This window comes from Gadus chalcogrammus, chromosome 2 (genome assembly GCF_026213295.1).
Source record: "Gadus chalcogrammus isolate NIFS_2021 chromosome 2, NIFS_Gcha_1.0, whole genome shotgun sequence".
Lineage (NCBI taxonomy): Eukaryota > Metazoa > Chordata > Actinopteri > Gadiformes > Gadidae > Gadus > Gadus chalcogrammus.
The window spans coordinates 20,725,802-20,743,992 of NC_079413.1; the positions used below are offsets into that span (position 1 = coordinate 20,725,802).

Sequence of the window (18,191 nt, forward strand, 5' to 3'; positions counted from 1 at the left end):
TAAGAAGATCCTTTTTTTGTAACAAGGTCATGCAGAAGTTTCATCTTTTAATGTACTCCAATTTGGGGAAGATTTAAGTTTCCTTGGCTGAGGGCCAATGCTAAAGGATTTATTAAATATTGACCTCTGTAAATCTTCGCTGAACAAGAGGAGGTACTTAGCACGGTAGCGGGGTTGTGTGTGAGGCTTTGATGAATGTGTGTGTGGCGGCTGGCCAGCGTATCCAACAGCTCAGAGACGAAGGAGGGGAGAGCAGAGAGAGGCAGGGGCTGTCTCCAGCTCTGGTCTGATCCAAGTGGTCTCTACTCTGTTGTTTCTCCCCTGCTGCTGTCTTCACTCTGTTGTCTCTGCTGTTTCTACTCTGCTGCTGCCTTACTTGGTTGTATCTGTTGTTTCTACTCTGCTGTTGTCTCTTCTCTGTTGTCTCTGTTGTTTATATTTGGGTGTTTCTATTCTGCTGGTGTGTCTTCTCTGTTGTCTCTGTTGTTTATATTTGGGTGTTTCTACTCTGCTGGTGTCTCTTCTCTGCTGTCTCTGTTGTTTATCTTTGGGTGTTTCTACTCTGCTGGTTTCTCTTCTCTGCTGTCTCTTCTATGTTGTCTCTACTATTGTATCTTCTCAGTAGTTTCTACTCAGCTTTTTTTTTTTACTATTATCTCTCTATTCTGTTGTCTCTACTCTTCTGCTGTTTCTACTGTGTTGTCTACAATCTGTAACTCTTCTGCTGTTTCTACTCAGTTTTCTCCACTCGGAAGCTGTCTCAATTCGGTTGTGTCTGCACTGTTGTCTCTAGTTTGCTGCTATTTCTACCTTGCTGTCTCTACTTGGCTGCTGTTTCTACTCTGTTGGCTGTACTCTGCTGCTGTTTCTAATCTGTTGTCTCTTCAAACTGACTTTTTAGTCTGTTTAAACTTGTATCAATCTGCTGTCTATACTCTGCTCTTTCTGTATTCTGATACAAGCTACCGCTCTAGTCTGTTTCAAGCTAACTCTGCTGTCTGTAGTCTCTACGTCCAATTGACTCTCCCCGCTGCTTGAATTTGTTTCAAGCTGCTTTCATCTGTATCTGCTTCCATCTGTCTCTGCTCTGCTTCAATCTGTCTCTTGTCTGATCAAATGTATCTCTCCTATGGAACAATATTTCTGCACTCTGATATTTGTTTCATGGTCCAGGCTGTCTCTGGTCCAGGCTGTTTCCACTCGGCCTCAAGCTGTCTTGTGAGCTGCGTGTCTCCGGTCTTCTGCGGTGCTTTCCCTTCCGCTTCATGGTCACTGCGTCTTGGCGGTCAGTTCAAGCTCCTGACGCTCATTACTTTTAATTGTGTTTATCCTGTCTTGGCCCAGGAACAATCAGCTCCAGCTTAAAAGAGCCAACCGCTCTTGTTATGACTATTGGGGCCATTACTGGAGATTTCCTCTCCAATTAATGAATGGGGTTTGAGGGCTTGGACGAAGGTAGGGACCCCTGAGCAGACCAGCCCCCAGGCCCCCGGGGGCCCAAACATGACACATTAGGGGTCACACCTTAAACCTAACCCGCCCAATTGATGTTTTCCACCACTAAACCACCATGTGTTCTTCAGCTTTTGTTAGTAGTTGGTTAATGTTTAAAGACAGCGGTTAGAGGGTGAGGTCACTACCTACCATGTACTATGTAGTACTATGTTACTACTAATACTATCAATGCACAGACATTTTTATCTTACTTTCAGGAAGTTAGATGAATGTAAAACCCAAAGGAGACACGACACCAGCACCCTAATACAGCTAGAGTTCAGTGCGTTGAACAGCAGAAGAGGAAACACTACCAACCTACTATTTATCAATATAGTAGTTACGTATCACTGTTGTATCAGTAAAACAAAAGAATGGTGCATCTCATAGCTATCGATACTTGAATGTATATTTTACCTAAAGATAGGCTAGGTGATTTGGTGATACCAGCCAGAGTAAGATACCTCCCTCCAAAGCCACGCCCCCAAAACACATGACTAGCTCGCTAGCTTTAGCAGAAGGACTGCGCCTAGCCTTGTGGAAGACTAGGGTCATGTGACTAGGAAGCCGGGTAGGTAAGCAGACAGACAGGTAAGACATCCAATCATTGCATTCGGGAGGAAGACAATGATGGTATGGGCTTCTTTTGTAAAGATAACATTCCTTTATTTTTTTATTGTCAGAGCATTTGATTTATTGATTGCTTTTAGGATGTAAAGAGAATTTCAACAAATATGACTGATTTGATAAATTGCCTAGCCTACCTATAACTATATTTGCCTTCTCATCTCATTAGAGAATGAGTGGTCAGCTCTGAACACACCCCCACCTCCACCCCCAATGGCTTGGCACAGAGAGGACCAGGAAAAGTGTGTTGTAGGTGCATCTCTGACGCAAGCTAACGTGTAGTTGTAGTGTCTGGTGTCACAGAGACGCATAGCAACGCAAATGCTGTCTATTTATACACTTCCACATCCATGCTATTTTGAACCTCACCGAACAGGAGGGCCCGCCACTTCCTCCCAGCGGCCGCGACCTATGGACTCACACGTCGGGTGTTCTCAGAATTCAACTGACACCCCTGACATTTCTCTGGATTCCGACTGAATTATCACGGAATTCCATTTGAATTCTTACGGAATTCCAACTGACGTTTCTCTGGATTCCAACTGAATTATCACAGAATTCCGTTTAAATTCTCAGAGTGCCAACTGTCTTTTCTCTGGATATGACTGAATTATCACGGAATTCCATTTAAATTCTCACAGAATTCCAACCGAACACATTGAAGCTGCTTATTGACTGTGTGACCATCCGACAAATACTTTGTAAAGCTTAGGGCAACAATGTGTGCTGATGTATACATCGGCCACAACTACTTGTGATTCATTTCATTATGTTATCTACCTTGGTGTTATTACAACATGATGACGTATTGACAACATATTATGGGAAAGACACATTTAGGAAAGAAATCTTGTGGTTGCTCACTGACGATGTTTTTGGTTGGTTTTATTGGTTTGTTTGACCCCTGACCCCGCATCTGGTATCGGTCTGCTGAAACAGGACTATGCAAATAGACGGATACCTTGTGTGACGGCATGTTGTGCAATGATTTACTCTACTTCAAATGATCGAATTTCTCTGTTGATTATCATTATGACTACGACCTGAAATGTAGAAAAGAGATGGTTGAACTACAAGGCAGAAGAGGTTCAGATTCGGCTCTAGAATGAACCCAGTCCCTCGGAACTTAATGACAGCTTCCTGCGCTCTTAGAACAGACCCGACTCAGCCTAATGAAATAATTAAAAATGAATGAATGTCTAATGAACGCTTTATTTAACCTTTTGAACGTCTATTAACAATTCATGCCTCCGCCGCTCAGAGGCGAGCCATGCACAATATTCTGCAGTGCAGAGTGATCACAGTACACGTTGATATGCTGCGTACACCGACAGGAGGTACAGACAATACACCAGATGCCGGCACGCTTTGTCATTACAAAGAATAGTTTGGATAGTAGCTTGGATAATTTTGAGTAAAGTGCTTAGGTAATGAATATACACATTCGAGGCTGTTTGACGCATTCGCCTTCTCTCCTTACATGTCGTTCATACGGGCCTCATCAATCCCCCTTCACAAAGGAACCTTTCAATGGCTCTTAACACTGGTTAATAACTACATGCTAATATAAGTACCATCCCAGGGCATAAGGCTGTGTTAACAATGTCTTCCCTTCCAGAGCTCCAGCAGGATTAGGAAACGTCCAACTGGACACATGCTAGATGATTCACCCTCCTGGATTTCTTCCTTTTTTCCTTCTCTTCCCTCCCCCCCTTCTTTCCCCAGTGAAGCCAACAGATGTATCACTGGAGGAATGGCTGACTTCCTCTCCGTGGCACTACACAGGGATAATTCATCTTCATCGAGGTCTGGCTGGGGCTGAATGGGTTCCCCGCCCTGCGGGCCAGATGTATTGTGTCTGTTTGACAAATGAAATGGCCTTGCGTTCTGCGTACAACACTTCCCCATCGTTCCGCCTAGCTCTCCTCTGAGCCGCTCAAAGTCTGGCCTGGAGGCTGGGGTCTTAAAGGCTCCCCTCCCGGGGCCTTAGCAGTCCGCCCTTCTGTAAATACGTGACTCAAAAACAATTTGAGTCAAACTCAGTTCTGTCTCGTTTCCTCTCCCCCAGGCGATCACCTCTGCTGGCCGGGGGGCAGCCTCTCGCCGAAGATGCTCTTGCGGGGGGCCACCAGGGTGGTCTGGCTCTCCCGCCGCCGCTCCTTCCGGCGGCCCAGCCTCACCCGCCAGCAGGCGACGCTGGCGGCCAGCAGCAGCAGGCCGGCGGACAGCAGCACCAGACCGAAGTAGGAGATGGTGGAGCCGTGGGAGTTGAAGCTGTAGGCCACGGCCGTGACCACCACGCCGGCGATCAGCACCACCACGCCGAACGGCACGGTGCAGCGGTAGCACGACAGCTCCGCCCCACCCGTGGCCGCCGTCAGCTGGTGCTCGTTGACCAATGGGATGCTGACGTGGGCGGGGGCGGGAGCCGGGGCGCAGAGATCCTCCTCCTCGTTGTTGTTGTTGGGTTTGTCCGCCGGCGGGACGCGCTCGGGGGACGGCGGTGCCGTCATCGCGGCGCTCTTGGCGGTCGCTTCGGGCATCGCGGCGAGATCTCGTGGCGTGAAACGGGTTCCTTAAGAAGGGTTACTTGATGCGCCTCCTGTTGACCGGGGCTTTAAATCCGCTCTTCTTCTACCGATGTTCCCGTCGTCTCAGCAGGAAGCTGCGAGGAGACAAAGACGAACGGGGTTAGCGCGAAAGTAAAGGGGACATAAAATCTCACACATGGTGTTGCTCAACGGACCGAATGTTTCCAGGGAGCGAGGGGACTATTCACTGATTGCACATTTTCGCAACACTCGTTTTTAAGACAAACAGCACTCAGCGTCTTGGACGCCACGGAGCCTCTTTGCACAACCCCAGCCCCTCGTCTCAGAGTGGGCTCCGAGCCCAACCAGACATTCCCTGGAGAGCTGGGCCACGCCACGTTACCAGGGCGCTCCTGGGAATGGAACCCGCGTCACACTGATCAACAGTCTCATAAACAGATCAGGAGTGGATCTGTTTATGAAGACTGTTGATCACAAATAACTTGTTAGGGTAGAATGATGCCTGATGAGGCGTTTAAGCCTGTGTGGGATTCAAAAGCCCTCAGTAATGAAGGAATTACTCCTACCTAGGCTAATTTCTTCAAAACATGTATGCACAAATGCCTTGCTATGGTCCTCTTTTCTGTAGGTGAACCTAAAACTAAATAGTATTGCAAACCTATTCACACATCAAGTAGGCTGTATCAAACTACAAATTAACATTGAACAAATTATGGTTTAGTCATGCTTAGTACTTCATACCTAGGCTTATGTCTATCACACTTTGTTACATTCTCATGTTTGAGCAAATTAGAATAAACATAGATCGATCAGACTGACCAAACACAGGGTTGGGTTTTCCAAACTCTGGGTAAATATTCCATATATTTTGGAATATTTTAGAAGGATATTGGCCAATTATTACAAACAATAGCCTATGCTCATGTAACTTTAATTTAACGTGGCACCTTTTTGGGTCCCAACGACTCGTTTGGTTTCTAATCATCTTGTCAGGTTTCACGACAAACTAGGCTACAAGCTTTCTTAACCCAGCACCGCAGAGTGTGCAACCAGTTGCACGGAACAAAGTTATAAATTATTACTTTTCTAAACGACGAAAGAAAAACAGTTAATTGATGGTTTAAATACCTTACAGGAGGGTTCCATTTCGCACGCTTTCAAACAGAACGTCCTCGGCTAATCCACCTGAAGAGTTTTCTCCGAGAGCAGCGCAGTGCGGACCATCGGTCCGGTCCTCCGGTCTATCCGGTCCTCCGGTCGCGTCGGGCTCCTTTCTGCTCTGGCTCGGCTCTCCGGTCGCCGTGTCGGGACCCCGACGGTTAATCACTCCGGTGTCTCCGGTCGCGTGACGGGACCCCTGCTGTTTATCAGTCGGGTGTCTCCGGTCGCCGTGACGGGACCCCTGCTGTTAATCAGTTGGGTGTCTCTGCTGTCTCCGCTCTGTCTCTTTGATCTTCATTGAACCGCTCTGCTCGTGGACCAGGGACCGGGTAGCTGGCTGCTGCTCTCCAACTCTTTCGCTCGGTTTTATTCGAGCCCTCCTTAACCCCTTAGTGCGGAGCTCGTTTATTTACCCCTTGGGCGCGCGTTTACGTGTACGCGCGCGCGTACACGTACACACACACACACACACACACACACACACACACACACACACACACACACACACACACACACACACACACACTGCGTCTCTCTCTCTCTCTCTCTCTCTCTCTCTCTCTCTCTCTCTCTCTCTCTCTCTCTCTCTCTCTCTCGGTCTATTGGTCACTGGATTCGCCCTCAATGATGCTGGTGCTTTAGCCTAAAAACTGTCACGATTTTCTGGCGAACCCAGACCCTCATCGATGACGTCCATTGATCGTGTGGGACGAGATATAATCTCGCCTCCCTTCTCTTTGGGTTTCACAGTCATTCCGGTTCACCATGCAGTCATTATAGGGGTGCAGAGAAAAGTGTGTAAAAACCCTAGTCTTATTTGATTGGCCTATCCTAGCAAAACATAAGCTACACTTATATTAGAGCTAAAATGTACATCCTAGGTCTACATTAACCACAAAGTAAAAGTACACACGGAACACATCGACCACTTCATGGCCTGTTGCATGCTTTTTTTCTTCAATTCCCCTCTTCAGTCACGTGCACGCGCACTAGGAATCCAACGCACCGTCCTCATGCACCGCGACACGCAAGTGTTCTACGTTTGTACAGAAGTTGTAAATGCCACACATTTTACATCAGGACAATCACAACCAAACCTACCAATAAAACAGGAAAATACTTAAACTCAAACTTTTAAAATACTTAAACAACTTTAATGAACCACCCAGGTGTGTGGGCGGCCATGTCTTATTTTAGGAGTGGGTCTAAAGCCATTGATCTAGGCTACTTCTGGCTCTTTAATAAATGGATTTCGTTATTATGTGCCATATTGCTCACTTCCTTCCTATTTACTTTTATATTGAATTATCTTTTTGACTTTTAATAGATTTTGTTGTTTGTCTAATGTAGGCTACTGTACTACTGCCTGTTGGTACCTAAATTTCCCCAAGGGGATGAATAAAGTATCTACTTAAACTTCAACTTAAACTATGTCAACATTGACCAGAGGCACTTGGGCCCCGGGGGGATTTGTGGCTTTAAAGTCCCCACACCGATGTGCAAATAGCCCGGGCGTTTTTGGGGGGAGACTCACCTATCTGCTGTGACATAATGCAAACGAGAAGACTCCTCTGCTAAGTATATCCCAGGAATGGCTCTCTGACGCACTTGGGTGCGTGTGCAAGTCGCGCGCCCCGTCTCCGGTCTCCGCCACTAGGAGGTCACGTGACCAACGGTCACAGCAGGAGGCCTGCTCCTCACGGGCTCGAGAGGTCCGGGATTCAAGGGTCCGAACCAAGGGGGTGTATTCGGGTTTATTTTGGTGGGTAAACAATGAAGCCCCCCCGCCCCCCCTAACTTAACGAATATAGGTCTTCATGTTTTTCCGAAATAAAGTCACAATATAGGAAAGCAGGAGGGGGACATAGGGCCAATAAACGAGATAAAACGACTGATACAATTGTAAAGTAAAATAAAATAGAATAAATACCACAAATAAATACAACTATGAAGTTCGAACACATCAAAATGATTATTAAAACATAAACAAATAAAATGATATCAATATAGACAGAACACCAGTCCAACTGGTCGTACTGGTGCAACGTCCCGCCCAACGTACGCCCCGACCCTGGGATCTGAACCCTCACCGTACCGCCTACCGTACGCCGGGACTCTGGGATGTGAACCCCTCGCCGTACCGCCCACCGTACGCCCCGACCCTGTGATCTGAACGACTCGCCGTACCACCCACAGCACGCCATACGCCCGGACCCTGGGATCTGAATCGTTCCAGCTTGGAAACATGTCGCTGCACTTCGGAGAGGAGGAATTTGACAGCGCATGGAGGGAGCTGGATGAGCCACAGCTGGAAGGAGGCTGGGAGCTGTTCACCGAGAACATGGGTGTCAAAATTTACCGGCTCCTTGACAAGGTAAAGTGAGCGTTGAGGGGTATACACGGCCCCAGTAAAGGCACTGGGGCAGCAATGCGGATACGATCAGAGATCACTGTATGAATGAGCTGTCAGATTATACTAATCGATCTCCACGGGTAGATGAATGGTCGAGCTACAGCGAGATCATGCGTCATCGCTTTGCGCATTTAAACGTCATCCACGATAACGGTGTTCTTGAATGCGATTCACAATTCGTGTGTTTTGCCTGAAACAAGGACGGTTGCCTAGTGGTCACACTGGGATATATGCGGAAACGGTGCAAGTCCATGCATCGCGCATGCACCAGTTTCCCTGTCAAATGATATCAGATCATAACCGCATCTTCCAAACCGCAAATCAAACCTCATGTCATAAAGATATGCGATCATCTAAATCCTCAGGCTGGTGCAGACATACCGTTGCAGATTTAGATTTGGCCTATTCAGATTTCATAAGAGCAGAACACAGGTTGCTAATAGGAGGGCTGTGGTTGGGGATAAATGGAGCTGGACAGGCATTTATAAAATCCCTGCAAAAAAACACAGCAAGGGGATTATACCGGTGAACAGCCACATAAGGAGAGAAGGAAACACAAACAGCAGAAAAAAAGACAAATTGATGATTATAGATAAATGATAACATCCTTACAAATTAAATTAAACAAATGGCAATAACAGAATTCATTAAAAAAGAGCAAATCAAAGGAAATACGATATCAAGGCAAGGCAACTTATTTATATTTAGCACTTTTCATACACGAGGCAGACTAAAAGTGCTTCACAAAAAAAAAACGTCATACATAAAATAGAGAAATAAATTAAATTATAGGGAAAGTGAAAAAAATGCATTGTAGAAAAAGTGCAAAAGTTACAAGTGCAACAACCAGAACCCAAGCAAAAGTAAACGGCTGGTGCATAGAAAGTTGTAAAGCTGAACCGATGGCTGATAAGAATGAAGGATTATCGGTGTACTGCAGGGGGGCCCGCCGCCGCAGATCTCCCGTTAAACTAATTCTGCTCCCTGTTCGCAGGAGACGGGGCTCTACGAGTACAAGATCATTGGCGTGCTGAGCGCCTGCCCAGCCCAGCAGTGTGCGGACGTCTACATGGACCTGGCCTACCGGAAGCAGTGGGACAGCTACGTCAAAGGTAAATCGCCCCGCCCCTTTTCACCTTCAAGTGTCATATATATGTATAGATTAGTAGGCCAACTGTATAAGATTAGTTATTCATATTAATTACTATGTGGCTTACCTGCAATCTATTAAACCACCTCTTACCTCACCCTACCTGTTTTGATGAATAAAAGCGAATGCAGAAAAAACAAAACAATTTTTAACTACATTTTTTACTGGCTTAGTGCATGAGAACCATGAGACTCAAACAAAACAATATTCAATCAAAACAAACGTCACTGCACTCTTAATGTCGGTTTATTTGTGTGACAGTGGCTCTAACTGCCTAACTTTTTCAAATTAACAACACCAGTTTATAATATAAACACAAAATTCAGTGGGCCACTTTTGTGACCCTTTTGCTATTTGCTATTAGTAACATCTTCTTGGAAAAAGTACCTCTTTCTATCAATCCTGTTGACATTTCTCTGAGTCTCTTCCAATCCCTCCCCACCCAGTTTGGGAGGGGTTCCCCTATCTCTCCTGACGTAGCCTCCAGCTGTGAGCTCCTCCTAGTACTCTGTCCTTTTTTTCTAAAAGAGATGGTATTCACACTGGCCCCTATTGTACCAGCAGGTATTATGTTGATTCTGCCCCAAGCTACCAGTCTACCCAGTGGATTTACTGTAAGCAAAGTAGACTATTCCAACTGGTCGGCGGATCATCCCATCACACACCTGAACATCTCCATATGAGATGTCACTTGAGGCTCGGTTCTGAAATGGCTTGTCAGGGTTATTCACCCTTTAGGTTCACAGCAATCCTCTTCATCTTCATGGACAGAAGTAGGCGAACAGCGCATCAATCCACCGCTTGTCTCGCTCTTCAAACCTCATATGGAGGCTGTTTTGTTGTTAGCAAGAACCACATTTACCCAAGTGACATGACAATGAGTTGTGGTTACTGTAACATCTGAACTCAGAGAGAGAGAGAGAGAGAGAGAGAGGATCAAAGGCAATCCTTGGATCTGCATGGTGATGACTGAGTAGTCCTTGTGGTTCCAGGGTTTGGCTCAATACTCTGCGTACAATACTTACATCAGACACGCATGATGTGAGAACATCTGAAGTCTGTTAGCACAGAGTAGCTAGTGGGTCGTCTGCGGGAGAGAGAGGGGGAGAGAGAGAGAGAGAGAGAGAGAGAGAGAGAGAGAGAGAGAGAGACAGACACAGTGTGTGTACATGGAAACGCGCGCCTACGGGTTAAATAAACGAGAGAGAGAGAAAGGATATTGGATATTGAGAAGGTGAATAAGTGATCGGTGGATCACCTTGATTATTAGTTAAAGCAGACATCCAACCCCCCAGAGGGAATCCATCAACCTTATGTCTGTAACACATCTCAGCCCTCGGCTGGACCACTATGTGTTCCTATCGAGCGCCCTTTTCGTCATGCCGGTTGTTTGCTGCCCCTTGTACAGCCCTATGAGACTAGTGCACCAAGAGAGGACTGAGACCTTTTGCAACTTGTTTGGAGAAAGGGCTGTAGGTAAGATTCTACAGTTAGTCGAGTGTAGTTTGTTAGAAATGGCAGAGCCTTCCGTCAGCTATTAATGAGTGAAATGCACCGTGCTTCATAATGGGTATGAATTATTCAATTAATCCGCAATTACAAATTTAGACCGCTCTTGACCCATTTCTTAGTTCTGGTTTTGAGAATCCATTTTGTTTGTTAAATACAAGTGTGTGAAATCCAATTCTTCTCAACGCAGGTGTAATGTAGAGGGAGGGAGCAGTGAGGGACTTTTAGGGTTGTTTCATTTCAAAATGTTCTGTTCCTTTTTCTTGACGACTTTCAAATTTGACTACAGCAGTCTTGGCAAGATTGTTCCAAAAACAATAATCTCCACTTGGTTTAAGGTCAAACAACATATTCCATTTCATGTTATGGCCTGGTCTTGTTTTGAGTGTCAATATCCTATTAAGGAGTCAAATAATAACACAAGCTTGGCTTTCACATTCCTAGTGTTGAGAGGAAAATGGCTGTTGCAGCAGCACTATGAACTCATTCTGTGTCTCCTCGTCCCCCCGTTTCAGAGCTGCAGGAGAAGGAGTTTGAGGGCCACAAAGCTATCTACTGGGAGGTGAAATACCCCTTCCCCCTGTCGAACCGGGACGTATCCTCATAATACCTGGCTCATGGGATCCAGGTATATTCCAGACGTTTTCAGTGACGATAACACTTTATAAATCCCAGGCGGCAGATTTTGGTGTCACAGCAACACGTCAATAAAGAAAAGATTAAGAAAACAAAGAATAGGTGGACTGGCAATAAGTACATTTGTCAGAGGAAAGAGAAACGACAATGTATCGCTGTCGGTACAATAAGGATGTTCATAGAACCAAGTGCCCAGCATTAACAATCACTAGGTAAACCCATTCCCCGTATACCACAGAGATAGCTAGGGTAAGATGTTACACGATGCTGCGTACTATTATAACACTATTTTAGCATGAGTAGCAGCTAGCAGTTAGCTAGTCCTTGACCCTTCCGTCAGTACGTGTACATCAGGAAGCGACGGGACATCCAGGTCGAAGGTCGCACCATCTACGTGGTTCTGGCCCGGAGCTCCCCCAACACGCCCCTGGCGGAGAAGAGCAGCGTGATGAGGGTCAAGGACTACAAGCAGAGCGTCGCCATGGAAACGGACGGCGCCGGCGGGACCAAAGGTAGGAAAACAGTTTTGTTTGAGAAATAACGGAATTTAGACAAAGTAAATAAATGTAATGTAATGTAATGTAGTTCTTATTTCAGTAACAGTGATGAAATGGCATAGATTTCTATGACAACCATTTTTCAAATGGCCGCAGATGACGTTTAAAACCAAAATAATGTGGTTTTGGGTTTCACTGGCCCTTTAAGGGATGGTGGTGGGGTTGCTGTGATTGGCTTTGGAAGCCTGACAGACAGAGGAAATAAACAGTTTTATTGGGAGGCGCGCCAAGGGCAATAAACAGAAAATGTGCTCTGTTTCAGTGTTCATGAACTACTTTGACAACCCTGGAGGAATGATCCCGACCTGGCTGGTTAACTGGGCGGCTAAGGTTGGTTTGCACACTCTGTTTGAATACATCAGACTTCTCTGTGGGCAGAGGGTGAGAGGATGGTTTCAACTGGGAGAGGGTGGGTCGAACTGGGAGAGGGTCGCTCGAACTGGGAGAGGGTGGCTCGAACTGGGAAAGGGTCGCTCGAACTGGGAGAGGGTGGCTCGAACTGGGAGAGGGAGATTCAAAATGGGAGAGGGATAAGCAAACTGGGAGAGGGAAAATCAAACTGGGAGAGGGCGGCTCAAATTTGGAGAGGGTGGCTCGAATTTGGAGAGGGAGACTCAAACTGGGAGAGGGAGAATCAAACTGGGATTCAACAGGCCTTGTAAAGACCAAGCTGTGGTCCACTACTGCTTTCCATCCCCTATCTTTTAACCACCTGACCAGGTCAACTAGTTAAGGTAAGATAGTGCTTTAGAGACCCCAGACGGGAAATCCCGGGGTCAGAGCAGAGAGCACATGGCAGCAGGTCATTAAAGGGAGATTCTGCACTACCCAAAGAGCATCAGTGTCCTATCGATAATATGGACGTATCCAGTTGGATTTGGTGGAGGCGTCAATCCAACCCATGCAATACCATGAGTGCATACATTCTTCGCATCGGTGGGCCCCAGTGTGACCGTTTGACTGTGTTTTACATTTACGTTTTTTGATTTAGCAGACACTTCCCAAGCGACAGTTCAGGCTTAGAACAATCAAGGCAGTGTGTGCGTTCGCCTGTGTGTACGCCTGTGTGTGCGTGTGTGTGTGTGTGTGTGTGTGTGTGTGTGTGTGTGTGTGTGTGTGTGTGTGTGTGTGTGTGTGTGTGTGTGTGTGTGTGTGTGTGTGTGTGTGTGTGTGTGTGTGTGTGTGAAGGATACAAACAGCTGTTTCTCCTTGTATTATCTGGTTCGACCCTCCCTCTCTCACGCCGCCCCCCTGGGTTCAATCGAACCTTGAACGTGGCGCCTGATGATGTCATAGAGTCCCCGCCTCTGTCCAGCTGTGTTGATGCGTGATGCCCCTTGACATCTCTTCTCCGCAGAGCGGCGTCCCAGGTTTCCTGACAGACATGAAGAAGGCGTGTAATAACTACGACGGCCACTGCCAGAAGAAGTGAGGACTCCGGCGATGGAAGCTGCAGCTGCATCTTCAATCTGTCATCACGTGAATAAGAGAAGGGTGTTTTAGGGTGTAGTGCTAGGATTCAACACTCCGATGGACTTCAATTAAATTTGAATTGGCGTCCTGCCGCAGAGAAAAGGGCCGGTCTGCGAGCCAATCGAAACGCAGTATTGGGTGGTATCGCCGCCCTCACCCCAAACCAATCAGATAGTTCTGACATGCTGCCCCCCAATACAAATGCAGTGATTCCCTGTAGAAATAGCTGTGTTCGTCAGCAGTTATTATTATAGTTATTATTATTATTATGTTTTTATTATAGTTACTTATTTCAGCAGTAAAAGTAAGCGATTGTGGTGGGGTGGTGGTGTATTGCAATATGCTGTTAAGTGGCCTGAGCATGCAAGTGAGCATGCTGGATCTGTTGCCCTTTATTAAGGGTTTGTATGAACTCAAAGCACTTCCATGTTCTGTTTGCCCTGGGTATTCCTCTCTGCATTCAGACCCGGAGCCCGTTGGCTTACTACTGTTTTTAGTTATTTTATTTGTTTGGGTTTGTTTCGCTAGGTGTTAGGGTTAGGGTTAGGGTTAGGGTCAGGGTCAGGGTGCAGGGATCTTTCATCATTGGGAAATTCCTAATCTGCGTCTGTTTATATCAAATGGAATAATTGATTTTTCTAGTGGAATAGTTACATTTCTTGATGAAAAGGGAAAACAGTAGACTAGGTTTTAATCTTTTTTAATTGGATTAAGCAAACAGTCTTTATAGTCTGGTTGTGCACTGAAAACTAGCTGGATAACTGGAAGTCCCCTCTAAAGTTTACCTATTAGATTTTATGAAACTGATGACAGTCAGATAACACAGTAGCCTAGGCAACATGATTCTGCTGGATGATCTATCTTTTATACTTGAATGATTTGGGCCGATGGCATTGGTAAGCCTGATCACGAAATTACAGCATCAGGCCATGATTGCTTCACGGAAATAAATTATTGTATTATTACTGTGGATGCATTGTTTTGAAGGAATGTAAAAATGTTTAATCAACGTATGTGATAGTTTGACAAACACTCCAAATCGTGTTATTGATACATTGGATTCCTCCATTAAATTGTATTTTACTTAGTCGTTGTTTCACAAATTGGTCTCATTGAGATTTATAATCTATTATACCACTACAGCAGTGTAAAAATTTCAAATATGTTTGCAACCGACATAGGAAAATAGTTAAAAATATTCAGGTCAAAAAAATGTTTTTGCTGGAAACAAGGAAAGGGAAGGAATGAAAACTGATTTGATCGAATAGACAGAATATGAATGATGGAAAATGAATAGAAAATTAAACAGAAGGCCTTACTCAAATTAATAATGATGATGCATTTGTTGTATATCCCTTTTTAAAGTACAGAGAAACGGCCGGGCTTAACTCAGGAGGTAGAGCAGTTGTCTTGAAACCGAAAGGTTGCTAGTTCGATCCCCAGCCCTTCCTAGCTGAGTGTTGATATGTCCCTGAGCAAGACACTTAATCCTGATGAGCTGGCTGGCGCCCTGCATGGTTGACTCTGCCGTCGGTGTGTCAATGTGTGTATTAACCGATGTAAGTCGCTTTGGTTAAAAGCGTCTGCTAATTGCCCTAATTGTAATTGTAAAACTACAGCGAAAATCAAAACAACCAAATAAAACCAGAAAATCTAGCATGGACATGGATATAATATGAAAACATGTGGAAGAGTTCAACGTTAACAGCAAGGGTGTTCTGAGGGACTTGTAGGGGAGTGCGGATGCTGGATGGGTTTGGGGAGAGAGTGTGAGAAGAGGAGGGGTGCTGGTGTCTTTCAGAGGGGCCGTGTCAGTGCGGTGGGGATATCGGAACGCGATCAGACTGTCCTTCCTGAGGAAGCTCTGGTCCTTTGAGGTCTGGAGCAGCTTGCTGCGGAGGTCCACTGGGTCCCAGTCCACTGGGTCGTCCCCACCCAGTCCACTGGGTCGTCCCCACCCGGTCCTCGGGGTGCTGGCTGTACCCCTGGCTGTGAGCAGCTCTAACGAGAGGCTTCGCTCCTGGGGCCATCAAACACGTTCACTCCTCTCACAACCGGAAGTCAGACCCGCTCTGAACTTGAAAACGGCCAGTCTTCTCATCCACTTTGAACTCTGTGGTCTCTATGAACCATTGGACCATTTAATAATTTATCATTTCCAGATGATTTGGGCATTATGCCTGCAACATGCGACACTTAACATCACTCTACTTTACCATCTTTATATTTTGGTTAGCTTCAGTTACATATTTTTTTTTTTACATACAATCTTATTCTATAAAATGTTGCTGTTGTTATCGATGCATATCAATACCAACATTGGTATATATGTATATATTCTAGGGCTGTCAAGCGATTAAAATATTTAATCACGATTAATCGCATTAATGCCATAGTTAACTCACGATTAATCGCAATTAATCTTTTTTTTTTTATATATGCTAAATATCCCTTGAATTCTTTGTCCCATTAATTTTTCTCATTTTAATGCTCTTATCAACATGGAGAAGTGCATCGGCTTGTCTTGTGCAAATGTTTTTTTTATTGATAACAACATTGGCATATACTGATCAAAACAGGACGGTACAAAAAAAAAGCCTATAATGCAATTAAACGATGAACATACAAAGATACGCCTTGAACATAGCAGTCCGGCTACTGCTTCTTTGTTTTGAGCCCAAAAAATAATAATAAAAAAGAAGAAAAATGTTATTTTTTCAAAAATAATAATTTGTGTAAATCGCGCGTTAAAAAAAATTAACGTCGTTAAATTTAATTTTTTTAATATATATTCATATTTGTGTTCATATTGATAATGTCGTGATTCTATTTGATTTACTTCGATGTTTTTGGCTTGAGCTGAGCCACTGTAACAAACAGTTTCTCATGTCTGTTATGGACTAGTTTAACCTGGCTCTGCCTCTGTTAAAGTAGTTTTGCTCCCGGTTATTGATGGTTGACTATATTTCCGAAGCCAAGCCGATCAATCAAAACAACTCGACTTTTAGTCATCCCTGCAGACCGCCTCGTTGGTCTGAGGAGCGCAGCCCACAAGGCAATCCTCTCACCCCCTCTGGTGGTCAAAGTTGTACTCACTGCTTCTTGAATCATGAAAGGATCATGGCAGAGGGGTGTATAAAATGATTCAACTGACGTGTTATTATGATGTTGTGATATGTAATAGTTTCAAACATGTTGCTTGTATTACCAAATAATCTGTTTTAATAATTTATCTCTTGATATAGGGCTTCTTTCTTGAAACGACTGTCTCCATTTTAGAAGCATAGGAGCCTTTGAATGTCGGTTATTATTGGTAATTAGGGATTCAAATCTTGTACTGATTTAATTGTGACATTGTGGTGCTTGAAACCGCCCGAGTTTCCAATGCGAGATGTTGCTTAACACTGTCTTCCTCATCTCAGGTCACGGTATAGTTACGGTACACGTTGATGTACTTTACTGTACATCATCTCTCTCGAGTCCACTCCATAGGGCAACAGAAACCCCTTGCTGAATCCTGACGCACAGGCCATATTTGGTGATAAATCAATCCTGTCAAGTGAACCCCTATGAATAGCTTGGTCTGGCCTGAAAAAGAAAACACGTTCTACATAAATGAACAAAGTGGAATCTAAACATGTCCAAATACAGATCCATTTATTTGAGTATAGAAGTAACGATTAAAATCTCCCCTTTTTTTATGCTTTATTCCCAGGAATGCCTGGGTGAAAACTCACCTCTCTTTTCCACTGTGCGTTGCTCACGAATCGAAGGAAAATATAGTTCTTGGCTTGAGCCGGCCTCTCCCTGTGATTGGTAATGCGCTGAGCTAATTAGCTTAAGAAAGTGATATAGGAGCTCACCCGCTCTGAACGACTGGTCCGATTTCCCAGGTGCCTCTCTGTCTGCCAGCACGCCTGAGAGACTATTTCTCAACACTGTGTGTGTGTGTGTGTGTGTGTGTGTGTGTGTGTGTGTGTGTGTGTGTGTGTGTGTGTGTGTGTGTGTGTGTGTGTGTGTGTGTGTGTGTGTGCCTATGTGTGTGTGTCTGTGTGTGTGTGTGTGTGTGTGTGTGTGTGTGTGTGTTGACTTGTGTATATGTGCACGTGTGTGTGTGTGTATGTGTGTGTGTGTGTGTGTGTGTGTGTGTGTGTGTGTGTGTGTGTGTGTGTGTGTGTGTGTGTGTGTGTGTGCGTGTGTGTGAGGGCACGCGTGCGTGCGTGCATGTGTGTATGTGTGTATGTGTGTATGTTTGAGATTGTTATTATTTAGTTTTAGTAGTTATATTTAATAGATTCCGATATGAGAGGCCAACCTCTTCAGGGAAATCCTTCTGCTCTTTCTAAAGGTGTTTTTGTTATTTTCCTTTGCTCACTCCTGTGCTCTGCGTTAAGCTGTAGCCTGATGGTTTTATAACCCCTTCTAATGCATCTCTGCGTTGCTCTTGGGCGTTAAAGAGTGTAAAAAGTTGTTAATTTTGCAGATGCTACTGTCCAAAGAGACACATGCATTTTCAACAACAAATCAACAGACATCAATCAGTCGTCTCTTTTAATCCTCCTCTGCTCATGCTCACTGTGCCCTGTTCCTCCAGAAGTCGTTCAGTTACGTACACACAT

At 45.1% G+C, this 18,191-nt stretch overlaps 2 protein-coding genes across 4 annotated transcripts in view; one reads left to right on the forward strand and one right to left on the reverse strand.

The window, feature by feature from the left end:
* Positions 1–470: 470 nt before the first annotated feature.
* tmem100a (transmembrane protein 100a) lies at positions 471–6,323 on the reverse strand. 2 transcript variants are annotated; one of them, XM_056604923.1, is made up of 2 exons: positions 5,807–6,323; positions 471–4,786 (listed from the first exon to the last, which is right to left on the reverse strand). In XM_056604923.1, the coding sequence occupies exon 2, from the start codon at positions 4,662–4,664 to the stop codon at positions 4,194–4,196; it is 471 nt and encodes a 156-aa protein (XP_056460898.1). In that variant the 5' UTR covers positions 4,665–4,786; positions 5,807–6,323; the 3' UTR covers positions 471–4,193. The 2 variants fall into 2 exon arrangements, with proteins under 2 accessions (XP_056460898.1, XP_056460896.1); XM_056604921.1 differs by having other exon boundaries at positions 5,802–6,322.
* Positions 6,324–8,055: 1,732 nt separating this feature from the next.
* The window catches only part of pctp (phosphatidylcholine transfer protein), a 53,795-nt gene continuing 43,659 nt past the window's right edge, over positions 8,056–18,191 (forward strand). The window contains exons 1-6 of one of the 2 annotated variants that reach the window (XM_056604925.1): positions 8,056–8,208; positions 9,242–9,359; positions 11,422–11,501; positions 11,883–12,054; positions 12,362–12,429; positions 13,457–15,501. In XM_056604925.1, coding sequence (XP_056460900.1) covers positions 8,080–8,208; positions 9,242–9,359; positions 11,422–11,501; positions 11,883–12,054; positions 12,362–12,429; positions 13,457–13,531 — 642 coding nt within the window. In that variant the 5' untranslated portion in view covers positions 8,056–8,079 and the 3' untranslated portion in view covers positions 13,532–15,501. Of the gene's footprint in view, positions 8,209–9,241; positions 9,360–11,421; positions 11,502–11,882; positions 12,055–12,361; positions 12,430–13,456; positions 15,502–18,191 lie in introns of those variants that run through there. The other variant, XM_056604926.1, reaches the window with a different exon arrangement.